The following is a 21,773-nucleotide window of genomic DNA, read 5'->3' as shown; positions in this document are numbered from 1 at the left end:
ACAGGAGAACTTTCCACAGATGGAGGCCTGACCCACGTTTCCCACCTGCACATCTCTTACTTTGCTTTTCGTTTTGCATCTAAACTAGTGGAGCTCAATCCCCGAAACTCTTCTTCTTTCCTCCTAGACTGAATTACTGGGACAGTGGCTGGTGGAGGAGCCCTAGTGTGTACCGTCTCTGTTGCAGGAGCTGAAGGGCCTTGTTGGCAGAGGTGCTCGCAGGGGACCCTCCTGCTCTGAGGACACAGCCCTGCCTGGGCCTGAGTGTCTGTGGGAGGCTGGGAGATGTCCTGCAGTGAAAAGACTGACAAGGTATCTCTTGTCAGAGTTTAGATTCTGAAGGGAGCTGGTTTTGGGGGGGACAGCCAGACCAACAAAACATATAAAGAAAAGTAACAGTGATACGTGTTTTGAAGAGAATTAAAATAGGGTGATGTGACAGCAACTGCTTTGCTACTGTAGATGAGATCCTTGAAAGTCTTTACAACAAGCTGAGATCTCAGTGATGAGGAAAGTTCAAAGGGAAAAGCATCCCAGGTCTTGGGAACAGCGAAGGCAAGGCTGTTAAGACTGGTAAGGCTTATGGATAATAGGCCTACAGGAAAGGCAAGCCTGCTGGGGCACAGGGGACTATGAAAGCGCTGTGAGAGTCTGAGAGGGCCAATATTGTTGGGCTTCATTCGAGGATGGGGCTTTTGGGATTCATTCTTAGAGCCGTAGGAAGCCTTTGGAGGATTTAAAACAGGGAATGAATTGATAGTTTATGTTTTAAAATGATCACCGTGGAAGTTTTTGGAAGAGATTGGATTGCGGCGTGAGTGCAGAGGCAGGGAGACTGTAGTAGCGTTGCTGGTGGGAGGGGGTGGTGGGTGGACCTGGGATGGTTGTAGTGGAGATTGAGTATATGGATTCAGCATCTGTTTCGGACTAAATGTGGGCAATGAGGGAAAGAGAGGACTCGAATTTAATTCTTAGGTTTTTGGCTTGAGTGGGGCTGTTTACTGAAGTGGGAAAGACCAAGGGAGGAGAGACAAAGATTTCACTTCTGGCGTTGTCAAGTTTAGGATGCCTAATTAGATAGCGACTGGGAGATGTAAAGAAAATGGGTAGCAGTACCCAGGTAGGGTGACCATGCAATTGATTGTGCAACCAGGGACACCTTTGAGAGTGAAAGGAGGGTGGAGTGGGATTTGGATTTTAAATACTAAAGCTGGGACAACAAAGGCAAATCGGGACTGTCTTGGCAAACTGGAATGTATGATATGTAGGAATCTGCTTCCAGGCAAAGATTTCAGGATTGACAGTATCAGATGTTTAGAATACTACAAAGAAGTCAAGCGAGATAAGAATGGAGAAGAGGCCTCTTCTTCAATATCCACCAAAATATGAGCATCACTGGTGATAATAAAAGCATAGGACAGCCTTATCTTAGTGGGGTTAGGGGATGGCAGCCAGATGGGTGTGGACTTCTGAGTGGATACAAGGTGAGAAAATAGAGATGCAAACTACAGTTACTCTTTTAAAGAGGTTTTGTTGTGGAGAGGGATGTTGGTGAAAAATATCTAGAGTGCTCTAAGAGACCACTGAGTCTCATCAAAACCCGAAAGGAAGTCCCAGAACTTCCCAGTGGAAGTTCTCAGTTTTATTTTAGGCTACAGCTGCATGAGATTCAATATTGCACATATGGAAGAAGAAATAATGCTTTTATTAGTGAAAATAATGCTTCTACACTTGATCTTAGCCAAAAGGCCGAGAAGCGATGAAAAATAATGCTTCTATTAGTGAAAATAATAGGATGTAATTTTGGATCAAAGTTTCTGTTGTTTTTATTTGAATAATCTGTATTTGATTTTGAATATCCTAGAAAAATCTGAATTGTTGCAAAGATGAACTTTGATTTAAAAAAGGACTGACTATAAAATTTACCCTTTCAGATTACACTTCATTCACATCAGGGTTCACATTGTTCTGGATTAGTGGGGTGAAGCCGTGTAACTCAAGTATCAGCTTCCATTGACTATACTGGGGTTTCCACGTAGAAAATGGTGCTTGTCTTGAACTAATTGGAGCATCTGCAGGGAATTTACCTGTTTCTTTTTCCTTTTTACAAAATTAAATGACTGATCTTTTCTCTGAATCTGATTTTTATATACCCAGCTTTCTTCACACTATCTACAAATAATTTTTTCTTTACTATTATATGGATGTGTTTCTTAACACTACCATCTAATGATTAAATTATCTAGTAAGATGTTGCTTAAATTTAAAAAAAAGTTACGTATATTGAGAATCTGCAAGCATTTATAACTTTATAAAGGAGACAAAAACGTTGAATTCTCCGGTTTTAAAATTGCTTGGTAAGGAGTTACTTTTAAAACTACCGTGCAAAACACATTCTCTTCAGAAAAAGGACCTGTGAAAATGTTACATGATCATTCCCGGAATGATTTTGTAAGACCAGTGAATTCCTTCTTTTACATATTTGCCAGAGGTAAGGAGTGCCTGGCACTTACACACATGATAAACAGAAGAGTCAGTAACAGGACAGGAAAGTCGGTTTAACATTCTCTAAGTGTAAATAGTCAAAGGAGCAGTACTGTTTCATAGAGACTTTCTGAAAGAATTGTAAGTATATATGATTTGTAAAACTTTTATAATAATTTCACATTTTCTAATCATCTGCTTTTAAAAATGGTCTAATATTTTCCTTTGAACTATTATTACTCAAGAATTTTTAACGTGTGTGAGAACCATCAGAATTTTTACAGAAAAGGCTGAAGAATTTATGGGTTTTTGAATTGATGTTTTGGAGAGTAAATTACCTAATTTATTTTCCTTGACACATTTAAGTGTATGGGCAATGGTGTGACTTACGCTTGTTTGAGAAGAAAAAAGTTTTAATATAATAATTCATTAAACTCCATGTATATATAAAATTAATTACTGCTGTTCATTTCTGTTCTTGATAACTTTCGAGCTTTAAGATGTGGTAAAATTTCTTCAAATTATCATGAACATTTCAGTAAGTAGTATGATAATTATACTTATCTAGGGTTTTCACTTTTACAAAGTACTAATCACTTTCTTTTTTAATACTCACAAGAACCCTATAAAGCAGATTTTGGATGTTTTCTTCATTCAATATCAGTAAACAAGAAAGCTGAGATTCACAGGTGTGAAGTTACTTAACAGAGAAATTCAAACTAGAATGAAGCATTTTGATCCCTAGATTTGGGCTCTTTCCCTTATACCGTCCTGGCATGGGACCTCTCTGTATTAACACCCCTTTAGGTAGTGAGTAAAAATAGCATTTAGTAAAATTTACCTGAATTAAAAAAAAACACACGCAAAAAACCCAATGGTTAACAAATTACTCTTTTTTTTTTTTTTTTCACATTACTCTTAGAGCAGACCCTGAATGTAATATTAACTCTGTCAGCATGTAATGTGAATAAGAAAGTTGCTAGTGGAAATTCTGACTTAGCTGGTGCTTGATTACATATAACCTTGCTTGCTTAACTAACCAAAGAACACAGCTTGACTCATGACTTCACTTAGAGTACTGTACTTCTTTTGTAAAAATGTGGAAATATGATTTGTAAAACTTTTAAAATAATTTCGCATTTTCTAATCATCTGCTTTTAAAAATGGTCTAATATTTTCCTTTGAAAATATTTGTTCTCTTTTTAAAGGCCATACTAACCCCAATAAAGATGTTAAAAAAAAATAAAAGTAGGGCTTCCCTGGTGGCGCAGTGGTTGAGAATCTGCCTGCCAATGCAGGGGACACGGGTTCGAGCCCTGGTCTGGGATGATCCCACATGCAGCGGAGCAACTGGGCCCGTGAGCCACAATTACTGAGCCTGCGCGTCTGGAGCCTGTGCTCCACAACAAGAGAGGCCGCGATAGTGAGAGGCCCGCGCACCGCGATGAAGAGTGGCCCCCGCTTGCCGCAACTGGAGAGGGCCCTCGCACAGAAACGAAGACTCAACACAGCCAAAAAAATAAATAAATAATTAAATTAAAAAAAAAAAAAGTAAAATAAAGGCCATACTAACCTCATCCCTTAAATAGAAGCCTGGCATTATATAATCTTAGATGAAATGTGAAAATGAAATGCTAAAATTTGGGGGTAGAATATCTGTGGAGATTTGGTGACTTAAAAAAATAATAAAATGAAGAAAAATGTGAGCTAGCATTGTCTTGTGGTGGAAACTGTTTTTTTCCAGCTTTATTGAGATATAATTGACATATAACATTGTGTAAGTTTAAGGTGTACAGCATGTTGATTTGATACACTTATTTATTGCAAAACAATTACCACCGTAGCTTTAACTAACACCTCCATCACATCACGTAATTACCATTTCTTTTCTTTATGGTGAGAACATTTAAGATCTACTCTCTTAAAACCTTTCAAGTATATAATAGATTATTATTGGCTATAGTCACCATGTTGTACATTAGATTTCCAGAACTTATTCATCTTATAACTGGAAGTTTGTACTCTTTGACCAACCTCTCCTATTTTCTCTACTCCTTAGCGGTTGTTAACACCATTTAGTGTCTGTTTCTCTGAGTTCAGCTGTTTTAGATTCCACATGTAAATGGTATCATACAGTATTTGTCTTTCTCTGTCTGATTTATTTCACTTAGCATAATGCCCTCAAGTTCCTAGTCACAAATGACAGGATTTCCCTTTTTCTCCTAGCTGAATTGTATTCTGTTATATATATATATATATAATAGGTTATATCTATAAATATATATATATATATATCTGTGTCACATCTTCTTTATCCATTCATCCATTGATAGACATTTAGGTTGTTTCCATATCTTAGCTATTGTGAATAATGTTGAAATGAACATGCAAGTGCAGATATCTCTTTGATATCCTCTTTTTATTTCCTTTGGATATATACCCAGAAGTGGGATGCTAGATCATATGGTAGTTCTATTTTGAATTTTCTGAGGAAGATCCATACTGTTTTCCATAGTGGCTGCACCAATTTACCTTTCCACCAACAGTGCATATAAGTATTACTTATAACATAGATGTTTAGTGTTTAAAAAAAGTCTGCTTAGAAGTGATAAGATTATAAAAACCTTAGAGAGTAGAGAAGAAGTAACAATTATTTGTACCTAGGAAAGATTTTACATGTTTCAAATTATAAATCAACTTGCTATTATAAAATATATCTTAAATCTGGAAAATAATTTGTTTGATAGAATCAAAGTGGTTATATATATTTTTAACAAGGGCTATGTTTCTAAATACCTTGTAGAAATCTGACTTGCATAATTCAAATTTAGTTTTCCCATAGAAATAAATACATGAGATTTATATTTTTCCAATTTCACTCACAAAGAAACCTTATCATACTTAAGGTTCACATAAGTCAAAATAACAAAAAATGCAATATCATATTTTATCTTAAAGATCAAAAAGATATATCATGTTATTATCTCCCTCTGGTTAATTGCTGCTAAACACACACTGAGGATTAAAAACTAAACAAATCCATTTATCCATGTAGGCCATGAGGTCAGATAGTTGAGTCTATAAATAAGCAGATTTAATGATGCCATTAATAAGGAAGAGGAGAATGTACTTCTCCGGTGTCTTGTTTACTCCCACTAAGCATATGTTCTTTAGAAAGCAAATTACTGAATCAGATGTAATAGGAAAAAACTAAGGTGAGTAATAGAATTATTTAACACAAAGTCATTATACATTCAACATTAAGAGCATAATTATATTCCATGTTCATGTTTGAAATGATTATGCATTAATCTTTAGAATTACATTTGGGTATTTTCTGCAGAATCTTGGAGTTATATAGTTATGACTTTAAATGGATTGTGTGGATGCCTTCTTATCACTCATTAACCTTGTCAAAAGAAAGAGGAGAGTTATTTGCACAAAGACAGATTGCAGTGGTTAGTCTATATATATATGGAGATGTACAATTAGAAACTCATTTTTTCTAAACCCCACAGTTTCAACCTTCCCACAATGCTGTCCCTGGTAATGACTCTCTTTCCCCCCTTTCCTTTTTTTTTTTTTGAACTTCAGCCTATTGTCAATTATGTCATTGAACTCTCAAGTCATATGGAAAGTCCCTGATAATTCTATTTGTCAAGGTAACTTGTTTGTTAACGGTTTTCACTTTGTAAAAAATGTACCTACCGAAGCTTCCCCCACCCCCCAAGAGAAACTCTTTGGAAAACAATGTAAAACTGTTGTTTACACAAACAAACAAAAAAATTGGATGGAGTATTAAATTGATGACTGGTTACATTTGATTGAAGCTTTCTTGGTTTTTTGTTTGAGAGTTAGTCTTGTGGAATCACATAAAGATGATTTACCAGTTTTCATAGTGAATTGGAAAAAAGGTTGTTGGTCAAAGTTACCTGTCATTTCTTGAAGGGCAGATATCAATACATAAAAGATATCTCATCTAATTCATGAAAATATGCAATAGTCTATCAAAGAGAAATAGAAAAAGGATTTAGTTTTGCTTTTGAGATAAAATATAAATAGCATTCTTTATCTTTTCTAGTTTTTATTTTTTTTACTTTTATAGTTTTCCTAAATGTAAAAATAACATGGGAACGGTGCTTATGAAATTTGGGGGACAAAAAGGAGAATGTAATGATCTTTTTGTGAGATCACTGCAATAAATATGTCCAATTAGTTTTTATTTTAGGATCAAAAAGTGAATGTGTTGTTATTATTTTAGCTCTTTTATCTTGGCATTTATAATAACAGGACCACACCTATTTTATACCAGAATTCTTGTGTTTAAAAAAAAGTTGTTAATGGCTTTGATATTCTAAGAGCTATTTTTGAACAAAATGTTTGCTAAGACTTTGTGCTGTATTGACCAGCAGTACTTGGCATGTTATATATGCCTTTGTTTCTAGTTCCACCTATTTCCTCAGGGAAAGTTTATATAAATGAGACTACTGTATATTTCTTTGTCATTTCCTTCTGTTGTTTCTCAGGAGGAAGAGTTGCAATGGATTTTACAGTATTTCTACACTACATTAGCTACCTTTCTGTGGAAATGAAACATATGGTAGTTGGGAGGGCCTGGAATAGTATTCTGGGTTGATTAAATCAGGCAGATGACACAAAATTTACTTTTTAGAATGTGGGTGATTTCCTTTATTTGAAAGGACTGTGGTTTTATACAGCACAAAGGCATGGTTCTGATGAATTAGTCTTTAGCATACACGTCTCATGGTTTTCTTCAGGCGAGTCAGTGCTTCTTTCAGATGTTGTCCCAGAGAAAGTAACAATAAATTGTACTTATTGGATAGGTTCACACAATGTTGGTTTTTTTCTTTCCAATCTGTCACTCCAAATAGAACTTCAAGATCTCCAATTGTTGTTTCGTCAGAGCTGGATGCACACAGTAGGAGACTGAGCAACAGAATGGCATGGGAGAAAGGAGATGGGCTTGGAAATGAATTACCCTGGGTTAAAACCTAGATCTGCAGTTCACTCACTGTGACTGAGGACAAGTTAATTCTCCTCTTGGGGATTTGTTCCTTATGCTGTAAAATACAGATAACAGCTACTCACAAGGTTGTGTTAAGAATTAACTGTAATGCATACATAGCTTCCCGCCCATTGTATCTTAATAGATTGCACTGTTGATGTTATTAATGGGTGCTTTACCAGTGCTCATTGATTGATCAGACTGAAGACACCTAAAGAGAAAGGAAGAACAAGATAACATTGGGACTTTTTATGTGTAGTTGAGTAAAATGGTACAATAATAAACTATTAATTTTTTGAGTGCAGGAACTGATGTATTTTTCTCTGTACCCAAAGCCAGTGTAGGTGCTGAATAAATGCTTGTTGTATGGAGGTGTGTGTGTGGGAAACTAGCGTTTCTTTACCTCCTGGTTCAGAGTTCTTTCTCATGTATCATAATCTTTTTTTTTTTTTTTTTAAGTGGGATAGATGTTTAAAACCAAGTTTGCAGATTATAGTTGGCCTCCTGCAGTAAATAACTTTGCATTAATGCAACTCTATAAGGTAGGTAGTAGTTTCTTTTTTTAAAGAACTCCTTTATTTATTTATTTATTCTTGGCTGTGTTGGGTCTTCGTTTCTGTGCGAGGGCTTTCCCTAGTTGCGGCAAGTGGGGGCCACTCCTCATCGCGGTGCGCGGACCTCTCACTATCGCGGCCTCTCTTGTTGCGGAGCACAGGCTCCAGACGCGCAGGCTCAGCAATTGTGGCTCACGGGCCTAGTCGCTCCGCGACATGTGGGATCCTCCCAGACCAGGGTTCGAACCTGTGTCCCCTGCATTGGCAGGCAGATTCTCAACCACTGCGCCACCAGGGAAGCCCTACTTGAACTTTTGATTTCCCACTTTAAGTGGCTTTTTAAAATAACCTACTGATTAGAAATGTTAAAGGATTTTTGTTACATTTGCATTCCTTTTTGATCATTTTCCTAAATCACTATTCTCAAACTGTTTTCTGTAAGATAACATTAATTAATATCTATTCTATTTATATATTTAAAAATGCGATAGAGTTTTTTCTCCAAATGAAAATTTTAACTATATAAGAAAAATACAAAATACATTTATGCAGCTTTATGTGTGAGTTTAAAAGTACAGTTTGGAACTACACTTTGTTGCATAAGCAATACTTATGGGGGAATCTTATCTTTTCTGGGTTTAGGTAGTGAAGCTAGTATATAAGTTAAATGCAGTTATGCTGTGTTTTCATTACACCAACTACCTCTTCCTTTGTTAGATATGTTAGTCTATTCAATGATTGTTACTTTGTATCTTGTCTTAAATGTTTAATTATATTATTCATTATATTTATTGTATATTTAATATTTATACTAACCCATTGATCTGTAGTTGAAAGAAGAATGGCTTAATGGAAAAGCAGAATCTTATGGTCCTTGAGCTGTTTTAATTATAATCAAAATGTTTCTTGGATAATCAGTTTGTGTCTGAAGCTCTGTTTGGTACAGTCTACACGTGGCTTATAATTCTTGAATATCTATTGGTCTTTCTTGAATATGTGATCATTTTAAATGCCAGTGACTTCAAATAACTTTGAGGAATCATGGCTTTAAACTATTTTCTTGTGCCTGGTGGGAATTGGGAGGAATTTTTACACTGAGTACTAAGAAGAGGCTATATTGGTTTTGTTGTGAAGTCTTCACATGAATGATGTACCAAGAAGGGGTGTGTATAGACTTGCCTGTAAATGTTCACAGCAGCATTATTTACAATAGCCAAAAAGTAGAAACAACTCAATGTCCATCAGTTGGTGAATGGATAAGTAAAATGTTGTATATTCATACAATGGAATTCTGTTGGGTAACAAGAAGTAACAAAGAACAGATACATGGTACAACACGAATGAACCTCGAAAGCATTATAGTCAGTGAAAGAAGCCAGACACAAAAGGACACATATTGCATGATCCCATTTATATGAAGTATCCAAAAAGGCAAGTATATAGAGACAGAAAGTTGATTAGTGATTGTCTAGGGCTTGAGATGGGTTAGAGTTAGGGCAAAGATATTAGAAAGAAAAATGATGATCTTTGCGTACCTGAAGCACTTACTAGGAATAGTAGAGTGGAAGAAGTAATAAGGACTTTTGTTTTTAAATATATCTTCTGTGCTATTATTGTACCTAACAAAATTAATAGTTCCTTTTGCATATCATCTAACACCCAGTTTTTATTTAAATTTCTCTAACAGTCTCTTTGTCCAAATTGGATTGAGTTTCACACGTTACTTTGGTGGTTTTGTCACTTACATCTCTCATTCTATATCAGTTCTTACCCCCGCCCCCATCATTTTCCCCACATTGTCAATTTGTTAGAGAAACTGGATTGTAGACTCTCCACAGTCTAGATTTTGATAATTATTATGTTTGATAATTATTAAACAGTTGAACTATTTGAGCATAATCAGAAAATGACTAACTCTTCATCCAAAAGAATTAATTTTCCACAGAGCTGAGAGCAAGTAAGCTCGCATTTAGGAGCCTGTAGCAACTGTTTAAGATAGAAATCAGCAGTCTTTCAGAAATTAGCAGCCTTAGGTGTTCTAAGACTTGATTTATTCTGTTATATTGCTACATTTCTCCTGGTAATAAGATGGATGGAAGACAGTGGGAAACTGTGAATCATTCTCCCTGAGGAAAGGTGAAAGGGGCCTAGCAGGTGGTTGGCACAAAGACCTCCCCCAACCCCCAACGTAAAAGCAAAAACCATGGGTCCGGGGTTTGAAAGTCGTGCCACTTAGTGAGGGAATAATTGAAGGAAGTCTTGGCAGAATTCTTGGGTTTTAATTCTTATTTTGTTAAAATACCATATACCATAACAGATATCATATTCTTGGATTGGAAGAATCAATATTGTGAAAATGACTATACTATCCAAAGCAATCTACAGATTCAGTGCAATCCCTATCAATTTACCAGTAGCATTTTTTACAGATTTAGAACAAAAAAATCTTAAAATTTGTATGGAGACACAAGAGACCCCGAGTAGCCAAAGCAGTCTGAGGGAAAAAAACGGAGCTAGAGGAATCAGACTCCCTGACTTCAGACTCTACTACAAAGCTACAGTAAGCAAGACAATATGGTACTGGCACAAAAACAGAAATATAGTTCCATGGAACAGGGTAGAAAGTCCAGAGATAAACCCATGCACCTATAGTCAAATAATCTATGACAAAGGAAGCAAGGATATACAACGGAGAAAAGACAGCCTCTTCAATAAGTGGTGCTGGGAAAACTGGACAGCGACATGTAAAAGAATGAAATTAGAATACTCCCTAACACCATACACAAAAATAACTCAAAATGGATTAGAGACCTAAATGTAAGACTGGACACTATAAAACTCTTAGAGGAAAACATACGAAGAACACTCTTTGACATAAATCACAGCAAGATCTTTTTTGACCCACCTCCTAGAGTAATGGAAATAAAAACAAAAATAAACAAACAGGACCTAATGAAACTTGAAAGCTTTTGCACAGCAAAGGAAACTATAAACAAGACAAAAAGACAACCCTCAGAATGGGAGAAAATATTTGCAAACGAATCAATGGACAAAGGATTAATCTCCAAAATATATAAACAGCTCATGCAGCTCAATATTAAAAAAACAAACAACCCAATCAAAAAAAAGGGTAGAAGATCTAAACAGACATTTCTCCAAAGAAGACATACAGATGACCAAGAGGCACATGAAAAGATGCTCAACATCACTAATTATTAGAGAAATGCCAATCAAAACTACAATGAGGTATCAACTCACACCGGTTAGAATGGGCATTATCAGAAAATCTACAAACAACAAATGCTGGAGAGGGTGTGGAGAAAAGTGAACCCTCTTGCACTGTTGGTGGGAATGTTAATTGATACAGCCACTATGGAGAACAGTACGGAGGTTCCTTAAAAAACTAAAAATATGGCCCAGTAATCCCACTACTGGGCATATACCCAGAGAAAACCATAATTCAAAAAGACACATGCACCCCAATGTTCATTGCAGCTCTATTTACAATAGCCAGGTCATGGAAGCAACGTAAATGCCCATCAAAAGATGAATGAATAAAGAGGAAATGGTACATATATTCAATGGAATATTACTCAGCCATAAAAAGGAATTAAATTGGGTCATTTGTAGAAACGTGGATGAACCTAGAGACTGTCATACAGAGTGAAGTAAGTTAGAAAGAGAAAAACAGATATGTATATTAACACATATGTGGAATCTAGAAAAATGGTACAGATGAACTGGTTTGCAAGGCAGAAATAGAGACACAGATGTAGAGAACAAACGTATGGACAACAAGGGGGGAAGCGGGGGGCGGGGTGGTGGTGGTGAGATGAATTGGGAGATTCGGGTTGACATATATACACTAATATGTATAAAATAGATTAATAAGAACCTGCTGTATAAAGAGATAAATAAATAAACTTAAAAAAAAGAAGCAATGCGATGTTTGTAAAACTGCTAACCATATAAAGCTAAGTTGGGATTTAAAAAATATATATATAATGGGGATTTAAATTTGGAGAAGTTATTATTAAACTTTGGGACTACTTTTAAGATTGTTACGTTGAGTGGTTCTGAGAACTTCCTGAATTTACGTGAACTTGATTGACCTAAGTAGCAACATTCTGGCAGTGTTTCAGACATTACAAAGTTCTTAGGAAAGTAAATCATTAACCCTAATTGAATACCTACTATCTGTCAGGCGTTGTACTAGACTAGTGGTTCTGAAACTTGGCTGCACTTTAGAATTGCTTGGGGAGATTTTAAAAATCCCCATAGCCAGTAAATCAGAATTTCCGGGTGTGGGGCCTGAACCTCAGCATTTTATAAAAGTCCTCAGGTGAGTCCATTGTGAAGCCAAATTTGAGCACCACTGGGTGAAGAGTGGGCTGAGATGGGTGGGGCTGGGCGTTGGCCCCCCCTTTTGAGTGGTCGGAGAACACCTATACAAGGAGGAAATATTTGACCTGCTGTCTGGGTGAGCTGAAGGAGCAGGCAGTTTGAAATTCTGTGGTGAAAACATTTGGGGCAGAGGGAGCAGCTCTGCAAGTCCCTCAGATGTGAAGGAAGGGAAGGAAGGCCAGTGTGAATTACATAGGGAGTTGCAACTGAGTAAACAGAGGGGAGGTTGGCAGGGGCTGGCTCAGTGATTTCTTAGACGTTAGCATACATCAGAAGCACTTGGAGAGTTTTGTCAAAGGTGCATTGCAGGGCTTTACCCTCTCTGTTTCTGATTATTTAGGTCTGGGGTAGGGCCTGAGAATTTGCATTTTTAACAAGGTCCCAGGTGCTGCTCTGAAATCACACTTTGAGAACCACCAGGCTGGCTCATCTAGGGCTTTGCAAACCAAGAACAGGAATTTGGTTTTATTCTCAATGTACTGGGAGACCAGTGAAGGGTCAGAGATGTGATGTGGTCTGATTTACATATTTAAAAGATCACTCTTGGGGGCTTCCCTGGTGGCGCAGTGGTTGAGAATCTGCCTGCCAATGCAGGGCACACGGGTTCGAGCCCTGGTCTGGGAGGATCCCACATGCCGCGGAGCAACTGGGCCCGTGAGCCACGATTACTGAGCCTGCGTGTCTGGAGCCTGTGCTCGGCAACAAGAGAGGCCGCGATAGTGAGAGGCCCGCGCACCGCGATGAGGAGTGGCCCCCGCTTGCCACAACTAGAGAAAGCCCTCGCACAGAAACGAAGACCCAACACAGCCATAGATAAATAAATAAATAAATTAAAAAAAAAAAAAAAAAAAAAAAAAGATCACTCTTGGGCTTCCCTGGTGGCTCAGTGGTTAAGAATCCGCCTGCCAATGCAGGAGACACGGGTTCGAGCCCTGGTCTGGGAAGATCCCACGTGCCATGGAGCAACTAAGCCCGTGTGCCACAACTACTGAGCCTGCGCTCTAGAGCCTGCGAACCACAACTGCTGAGCCCACGTGCACAACTACTAGAGCCCGCGTGCCTAGAGCCCGTGCTCTGCAACAAGAGAAGCCACCGCAATGAGAAGCCCATGCACCACAATGAAGAGTAGCCCCCACTCGTCACAACTAGAGAAAGCCTGCACGCAGCAACGAAGACCCAGTGCAGCCAAAAGTAAATAAGTAAAAATAAATATATTTAAAAAAAAAAAAGATCACTCTTGACTACTGCAGAGAATAATACATTTTAAGGGACAAGAGCAGAAAGCGGGGAGACAAGTCAGGAGGCTGTTGGAGCAGTCCAATCAAGAGCTGATGGCTTAATTGCCAGGGTGGTAGCAGAGGAACTGGTGAAAAGTATGCAGGTTCAGGATGTGTTTTAGAGCTAAAAGCCCACAAGACTTGATAATGAATTGGAAATAGGAGATAGGCATAGAGAGGAATTAAAATATGCCTAGAATTTTTGCTTGAGTTAACAAGGTGGTTAGTGTGGAGCCATTCCCAGGGATGGGGGTTACTGGGGGGAGGCTTGGATGAGAACTGGGGGTAGAGAGGAGAATCAAGAGTTTTGATTCTGAGATACCTATGGGACATTCAAATGGCAAAGACCATGAGATTATTGGGCATATAAGTCAGAACTCAATAAACAGGTCAGGGTTGGAGATGTGAATTTTGAGAGTCATCAACTTGCAGATGGTATTTAAACCCATGGAATTTCATGAAATTACTTGGGGCTGAGGATTGTAGAAGAGAAGAGAAGGGGTCAGACAAGGAGCCCTGGGGTGGCCTCAACACTTAGAAATCAGACAAAGAGATAAGGGCATTGAGACCGAGGAGTGGCAGTAAAGGAGGAAAACACTAGGTTGTAGTGTCACACAAAGCCAAGGGAAGAGAATCCCAAGCAGAGGGCTTGAGCAGCTGTGAAGTGTGTCCTTATTGGAATTTAGGCGCTTACTCAAATGTGAGATGAGATGTATAATTATCTATTAGATTTGAACACACGTAGATGATTGGTGACCTTGACAAGAGAAATGTCTGTTGTCATATAATGCCTTGGGATTCCCCTTGTTGCCTTTCGTTACTGCTTATCTTTTAAAGCCACTTTGATATATTTACTTTGATTAGATGTAAGGCTCATCAAGAAAAGGGACCTTTTGTTCTTAACTGCATTCCCTCAAGCACATAGCACAATGTTATGCCCACCATTGGGACAGTTTTTTGTTTAATATAATCTCCTCTTGTTTCATTAAACCCAGAGAGACACACTAAGAAATTGTTTTGAAGAACTGATCTCCACTTTATAGTTGAAATGCGTAAGGTAGGAACCATCAAAACATTGCCAGATACTGTACTTCGAAGGACTGTCTCGTCAACACTTACCATAATGCATCTAATGTTTGATAGCCCTCTGTACTGAGAGAGGGTGGCTGTTAAATTTCTTTTTGGTCATTAGAATGTAATACTTTAAAAACCTATTGTTTTAAGACTTATAATTCCGTTCTTACATTTTGTCTTTAATATCAAAGCTGTATTTTTGTATAGTATTTCTCTGAATCTATGAGGATACTATATAAATAAAGCAAACAGATGAGAGCCCATTGGACTCGAGTAGCTTATTAAGGATGCAAGTATTGATATATCTCATATACAATTGAAAGATTTTTTTCTTTCAAACAAAGTAGAGGTATTTGAGTAGATTTCTATTGTTTTACTGAGCGTCTCTTTTATTCCTTTTCATTTATTTTAAGGATATTAATATTGACAGGGATGGAGTGGTGATTACAGTGGACACATGATTTTGAAGTGCTTTGTAGATCAAGTGATAAAAAAAAATCAATCAGTAGTGGTAGCAGGATACCATTCAAATGGTAATTTGAATTCTCTGTTAAAATTAAGTTTGGGTATTTTAAAGATCAGTTATTGCATAACGTGGAATTGTACCTTAATTTTCATTATGAACATTGAATATAATATTGAGATAATTTTCATGAATAAAACGATGCTTTACCTAAATGATAATTTACTGTGGCTTGTTATTTTTAGGGCTTGATTTGGGAATTTTTGCGTTGACCCAGAAAAGGTTTCTATCTCAAATATCTTTTCAGTATAACCTTCTCTCCACCACACTTGTGTAAAATTTGTTGCTGTAACTGTTGAAGGTAGTGGCCTCTGAGGAGCAGGAACTGGGAGTCAAACTAGGCCACTGAGGAGCTTATGTGGAAATCCCTTGAGCAGGAAACTGGCTCAAACATCATTCCCATTTAAAAGGGTGGGGGAACTTCAATGGCAGTTACTGCATTTTTATTATATTAATGAAAACTAGCATTCGTCTAAGCCATAAATTACAGTTGTTATCGCATGTTGATGTATTACTCTGCTTTACCAGAATTTCCTACGCTTAGATTATGTTGAAAGCTTTGATTATTTTCACTATACTTTTGGCTTTGGGTGACATTTAATTTAATTTTGTTATCGTTTCCAAGCATCTCAACTAAGAAATGTAAAACATTGGGAGAGATGTGAGTAGGTAAAAGGTATTTTAAAACTTTTGCTGGTGAGTAAGAGATCAAGTAAGTTAACGAAGTCTTAAATCTACTTAGGATTCAGGCCAAATCCAGGCCTCTGCCTGGTATTCTTTTCACTAGACTATACCATGTAGTGAGCAAACTTTAACTGGATAGACACATTCCTGAATTTAATGTAAATGGATCACAGTCGGGAACCAACATATAAATGATCCTACAGGCTCTTCCTCCTAAATACTACTTTTCTTTCAAGAACTGAGTCCCTTTTTTCTTTGAAGTTACCTTAATACCTGCCTTCACATCCCCACAGAGCTCATTTTAGCTTGCTGTCATTGCTCTGAGTCTTCAAGGTTACCCATCTGTTTTATGACACTTCGTTTTTTTGCTTTGTATTTGTTGTTTAATTACTTACATATTGCATCTTCCCTGTTGGATTTCTAATTCATTGTGGAAGGATCTTGGTTTGATTCCCAATATGCTTTCCAATTTTCAGGACCAAAGGTGACAAATGCTTTATTATAATAATAGAGAACACTAAGATGTTCTTAATAGAAGTTCCATGTAAATAATATTTCAACAAGGGCTTTGTTCTGCTTTCCTTATTTTTTTTTTTTAAGTTGGTTTACCTTTAGTAATTTAAGATGGGTTTTCGGGGCTTCCCTGGTGGCACAGTGGTGAAGAACCTGCTTGCATTGGCAGGGGACACGGGTTCGATCCCTGGTCTGGGAAGATCCCACATGCCGCGGAGCAGCTAAGCCCGTGCACCACAACTACTGAGCCTGAGCTCTAGAGCCCGCGAACCACAACTACTGAGCCCGTGTGCCACAACTACTCTAGGCCCGCGCGTCTAGAGTCTGTGCTCCGCAACGAGAAGCCACCACAGTGAGAAGCCTGCGCACCGCAACAAAGAGTAGCCCCCACTCGCCACAACTAGAGAAAGCCCGCGCGCAGCAATGAAGACCCAAATGCAGCCAAAAATAAATACATAAATAAATAAATAAATAAATAAAGTTATAAGATGGGTTTTCATCATAGACTCAAAGTACCTTAGGAAATAAGACAGTCATACATATAAGAACATTAAAACTGTTAGAGTTCATTGCAGTGTGCAGTAGACAGGGAAAATGTACCAAGGAATTGTGATTCAGTCTGAACCTCGAAGGATAGATAATATAGGTAAAGGCAGAGAGAATGGGGAGGGCATTCAAACGGTGACTCGGGGGAGCAAAACTTGGAGATGGGAAGGTGCCTTCAGTGATGAAAGCGGGGGATGGGGAGGTGATGGTAGCAGCAGGAGGTGCCTATCAGACCTTCTATGGTACCACTTCTCTTTTTTTTTTTTAATTTATGCTTTATTCTTTTTTTAAAAATTAATTAATTAATTAAATTTTTTGGCTGTGTTGGGTCTTCGTTTCTGCGCGAGGGCTTTCTCTAGTTGGCGGCGAGCGGGGGCCACTCTTCATCGCGGTGCGCGGGCCTTTCACTGTCGTGGCCTCTCTTGCTGCGGAGCACAGGCTCCAGACGCGCAGGCTCAGTAGTTGTGGCTCACGGGCCTAGTTGCTCCGCGGCACGTGGGATCTTCCCAGACCAGGGCTCGAACCCGTGTCCCCTGCATTGGCAGGCAGATTCTCAACCACTGCGCCACCAGGGATGCCCCCGGTACCACTTCTCTTGAAAGCCAAGTCCATTTTGTGGGCAAGGTTGTTCTTGATGCTTTACCTACCTGCGCGTGGTGGCTGGGCTTGTCTTCTGACCTTCCTCGTGAAACTCTTCTAAAGCCCTAAGGTTCCCAGTTATTCCTTGCTGATAAGTCCAGTGTATAGTTTTCAACACTCATCTTCTTAAAAATAAAACATAATCAGTTTCTAAAACCTAACACAGCTAATTCTGAGTACCTTGGTGGTAAGACCTTTTTTCCTTCCCAATTACGTGCTTAGGTACCTCATCTTTGTGGGAAGTATTCACTGAATGCATTCATTCAGTAAATATGAGCGCCTACCATGTGGCAGACATTCTAGAGATTTTATACATTAGCAAATATGTGTGACACCAGGCAGTGGAGACAAGAACCTATACTCATGGGATTAATCACTCTAATGGAAGGAGACAGGATAAACAAGTATGTTAGTTGCCCTGACAAGCCCTCAGACAAAAGTAAGGCAGAGAAATAGAGGTGTTAATCTTAAGGTCAAGAACAGACTCTGCAGAGGAACCTGAGTAGGAATTGTCCTAAGTGTGTTCAAGGAAAAGGCAAGAGTCATAGGATCGGAGTGCAGTGAGCCTAGGGCGAAAGTGGGAGAGGGGAGCTTGGAGTGGCTAGAGGTAAGGGACGACAGATTATAAAACTCCAGATCTTACTCTGGCTGAGGTCGGAAGCCATCGAAGGGTGGGAAAGGAAGTTCTGTGATCAAACTTAACATTGTAAGAGGATCACTCCAGCTGCTATGTTGAGAATAAAGTGTAAAGTGGCAAGGTTGGGAGCAGGAAGACCACTTAGCAGCTTGAACAGAGGTGTTTGGTAATCAAGGTTGTTGATGGATTCTGGGTCTATTTATGATATAGAGCTGGCAGAATTTGTCAAGGGATTGGATTGTATGTGTGTGAGAGAGGAGATTTTGGGCCCAAGCAACTGAAAGAATTGAGATTTACTGAGATGGGAAGACTTGGAGAGGAAAACATTTGGTTTGGAGGAGATGGGAAGAGGAATTGGAAGTTTAGCTGGAGATTCCAGTTAGTCATCTGAGTCCAGATGTCAAGTAGGCATTGAATTTATAAATCTGGAGTCGAAGGGAAAGGAGATCCAAGCTGACTATTTGGCATTTAAGATTTTCTTCATATACATTTTGCAAAATTCTTGTTGTACTTATTGTAATAATTTTTTAAAATTTATTTTGGTTGCTACTGTAAAAGAAGTTTTTTCTTTCATTATACTTTGACTAGGTTTTGCTTATGTTTACACAGGCTGTTGATGCTGGCGTGTATCACTTTGTGCCAAGCCACCTTGCTGAATTCTCTTAATTTATAAAAGCTTTTTCATTGATTCACTGATTTCTCTTCTCCTTTGACTTTTCTCTGGAATTTTACCAAACTCTTCAATTCTGAGAAGTACCACTTTCTTTCATGGCTTGATTTGCTTTCCTTTGCCTAAAATATCAATTATTTCTTGTCTTTTCCTGTGAGTTTCTATTCATTCCCTCAAACCCAACTCATGTTTCCCATCTGTCAAACATTTCTGGATTCCCAGGAAAGTTTCTCTTCCTAAGAGCTGCAGCTGTACCATCTGCATACCTGTATTAGAACAATCATCAAACTTTATTCTAATTTTGTATATATCTGTCAGTCCTTTTGGGGAAGGAGAACTGGGTCTTACTGTCTTTACATCCCCAGTGTTTAGCTGAATCTGCTACATGGTTGTCTGTTACAGGATAAATGTTTGTTGAATAGATGAGTAGTCAGTTTGGGCAGATTAAAAACATTTGGAAATTGGATAAAGTTTTTCTTCATATAGATTTTATAAACTTGTTATATTTATTGAAACACTTCTAAAAATTCATTTTTGTCACTACTGTAAAAGAAATATTTTCTAAAGTGTAATATAACTTTGCAGTTATACTCCTAAAAATTAAAGGCCTATTATTTTAGAAAATTAATGTAGGAACCTTGTTTCTGTTTTTTCACGATGCTGAGTGCGCAAACGTGCTTGGATTTGTAAGACCTTACATTTTGAAAATACTTAATGGCTGGATGTTACGTATTTACTTACAAAGAAGGCCTTTTATTTTGCATGGTTTTTATTTTTGCCTAGGAATCATCAAAGCATTGAATTGGCCATGTGTAGAATGTCTACTACTGTTTCTGTTATAAATCAGTTAAGGGGTTGTCCTAGTAAGTGACACCGAAACATATTTATTAGAATAATTATTTGTAACATTTTTTATTGAAATAGAAATATACTTTATCAAATAACCAATCACAGTTCACTATTCATTGCTGAGCACAGTGGGAAATACAGCATGCTTCTTTCTTACAGGGAGTAATAAATGTAGGCAGAGAGATGAAACTGGTACCCAGGGGAAAAAAATGGGGAAAATGTTACATTTGTGGAATCTGTTGTATGTTCCTTATAGGGAGACACTTGATATAGGGGGGTGGTAGGAGGGCGGTTTCAGCTAGATTTTGAAGCATACGTAGAGTTTCATCTGGATAGAGAGGCAGAATACACTAGATTGGAAAACAATAGAATGAGAGGCACAAAGGTAAGAGCTATTAGGAGGTGTGGAAATGAGATACTGATTTCCATCCTAGGAGAGTAAGAATTTTTATAATTTGTTCCACCAAAGAAAAATGCAGTACTTGTGCTTCGCTGTAGTGAACACACATTAATTGAATTTAATGAAGGCCGATATCCGATCTCTTTTGTTACCATGTTTCTTTGTATTGCCAAGTAATGCAAGCATATTGTTAAAAACAAACAAACAAATATGCTGATTTTAAAAGGCAGAAAAAGGACTTTCCTGGTGGCGCAGTGGTTAAGAACCCACCTGCCAATGCAGGGGACACAGGTTCGAGCCCTGGTCCGGGAAGATCCCACATGCGGCTGAGCAACTAAGCCCGTGCACCACAACTACTGAGCCTGTGCTCTAGAGCCCGCGAGCCACAACTAGTGAGCCCACGTGCCACAATTACTGAAGCCTGTGCACCTAGAGCCCGTGCTCTGCAACAAGTGAAACCACTGCAACGAGAAGCCCACGCACCACAACGAAGAGTAGCCCCCGCTCGCTGCAACTAGAGAAAGCCCGCGCACAGCAACAAAAGACCCAACACAGCCATAAATAATAAAAATAAATTTATTAAAAAAAAAAGGCAGAAAAAACGTTTACTTAATTCCATCATCCCTAGTAAGCTAACATTTTAGTGCATTTTTTCCCCTAGGTGTGAAAAACATACATACACACATTTTGTGTTTTTATTAAATGAGATCCTATTAGCAAATTATTTTTAAAATACATATATTTTATTCTCTGTGTTTTGTTTTTGTTTTAGGAGAAAACCAAAACCCAAGGCACCGCTTCCTCCAGCTGAGACCAAATACCTTGATGCCTCTTCAGTTGATGATTCTGTAGAATCTTCTGCTTTTATCATGGAACAGAAAGAAAACACGATAGATAAAGATATTGAACTCTTGGTGGTTCTACCTGGGGATATTATCAAATCTACTACTGTTCATGGCAGGTACGATGGAGTGAAAGAAATACCAGGACTTCCCTTTCTTCTTCTGTAATTGAAACCCTCTGTTGTAGACTTCTTGATTTTTTTTCTTTGATAGATACTTTATTCATCACTCAGTTTACTTATCTATTAAAAAAGTAAATGCTAAAAGATATTAAAATTTTTATAACAGTGCTTTAAATATCAAATCTATGAATTCCACAACCCCAGTGAAGTGACTCTTGGAATTTGGAACTATTTTACATTTTGTTAGTCATTAAAAAAAATTTTTTTTTAATAGCCTTTTCCAGAGGAACAGTCATCAGTTTTATTGATTTTCTAAGTCAAACTTACAAAGCAAGCCAGGGACCCATAAGAAAACTCTTTCGCTTCCCTTCCAAATTATTCTTTCTCTTTTAAGCCGCTTCTCCAAATTTGACTTTGCAGAAGTTATTAACTACTCTTAAAAGGTAATACTTTTTTATTTATCAAAACAGATAAATCTGTCTGTAGAACTAGCAGGATTTTTCACATCATTGAATGATTTAATAAACTT

The 21,773-nt window shown here is 37.9% G+C and overlaps 1 protein-coding gene across 1 annotated transcript in view; it reads left to right on the top strand.

Annotated features, from left to right (window-relative positions):
• COBLL1 (cordon-bleu WH2 repeat protein like 1) overlaps positions 1-21,773 on the top strand; it is a 150,770-nt gene that overhangs the window by 66,776 nt on the left and 62,221 nt on the right. Inside the window, exon 3 of the mRNA XM_036857207.1 lies at positions 21,053-21,241. Coding sequence (XP_036713102.1) covers positions 21,053-21,241 — 189 coding nt within the window. The remainder of the gene's footprint in view (positions 1-21,052; positions 21,242-21,773) is intronic.

The sequence above is a fragment of the Balaenoptera musculus genome, chromosome 7 (assembly GCF_009873245.2).
Source record: "Balaenoptera musculus isolate JJ_BM4_2016_0621 chromosome 7, mBalMus1.pri.v3, whole genome shotgun sequence".
Classification (NCBI taxonomy): domain Eukaryota; kingdom Metazoa; phylum Chordata; class Mammalia; order Artiodactyla; family Balaenopteridae; genus Balaenoptera; species Balaenoptera musculus.
The sequence above is the reverse complement of the archived record's forward strand: the minus strand, read 5'-3'. Positions and strand labels throughout refer to the sequence as shown.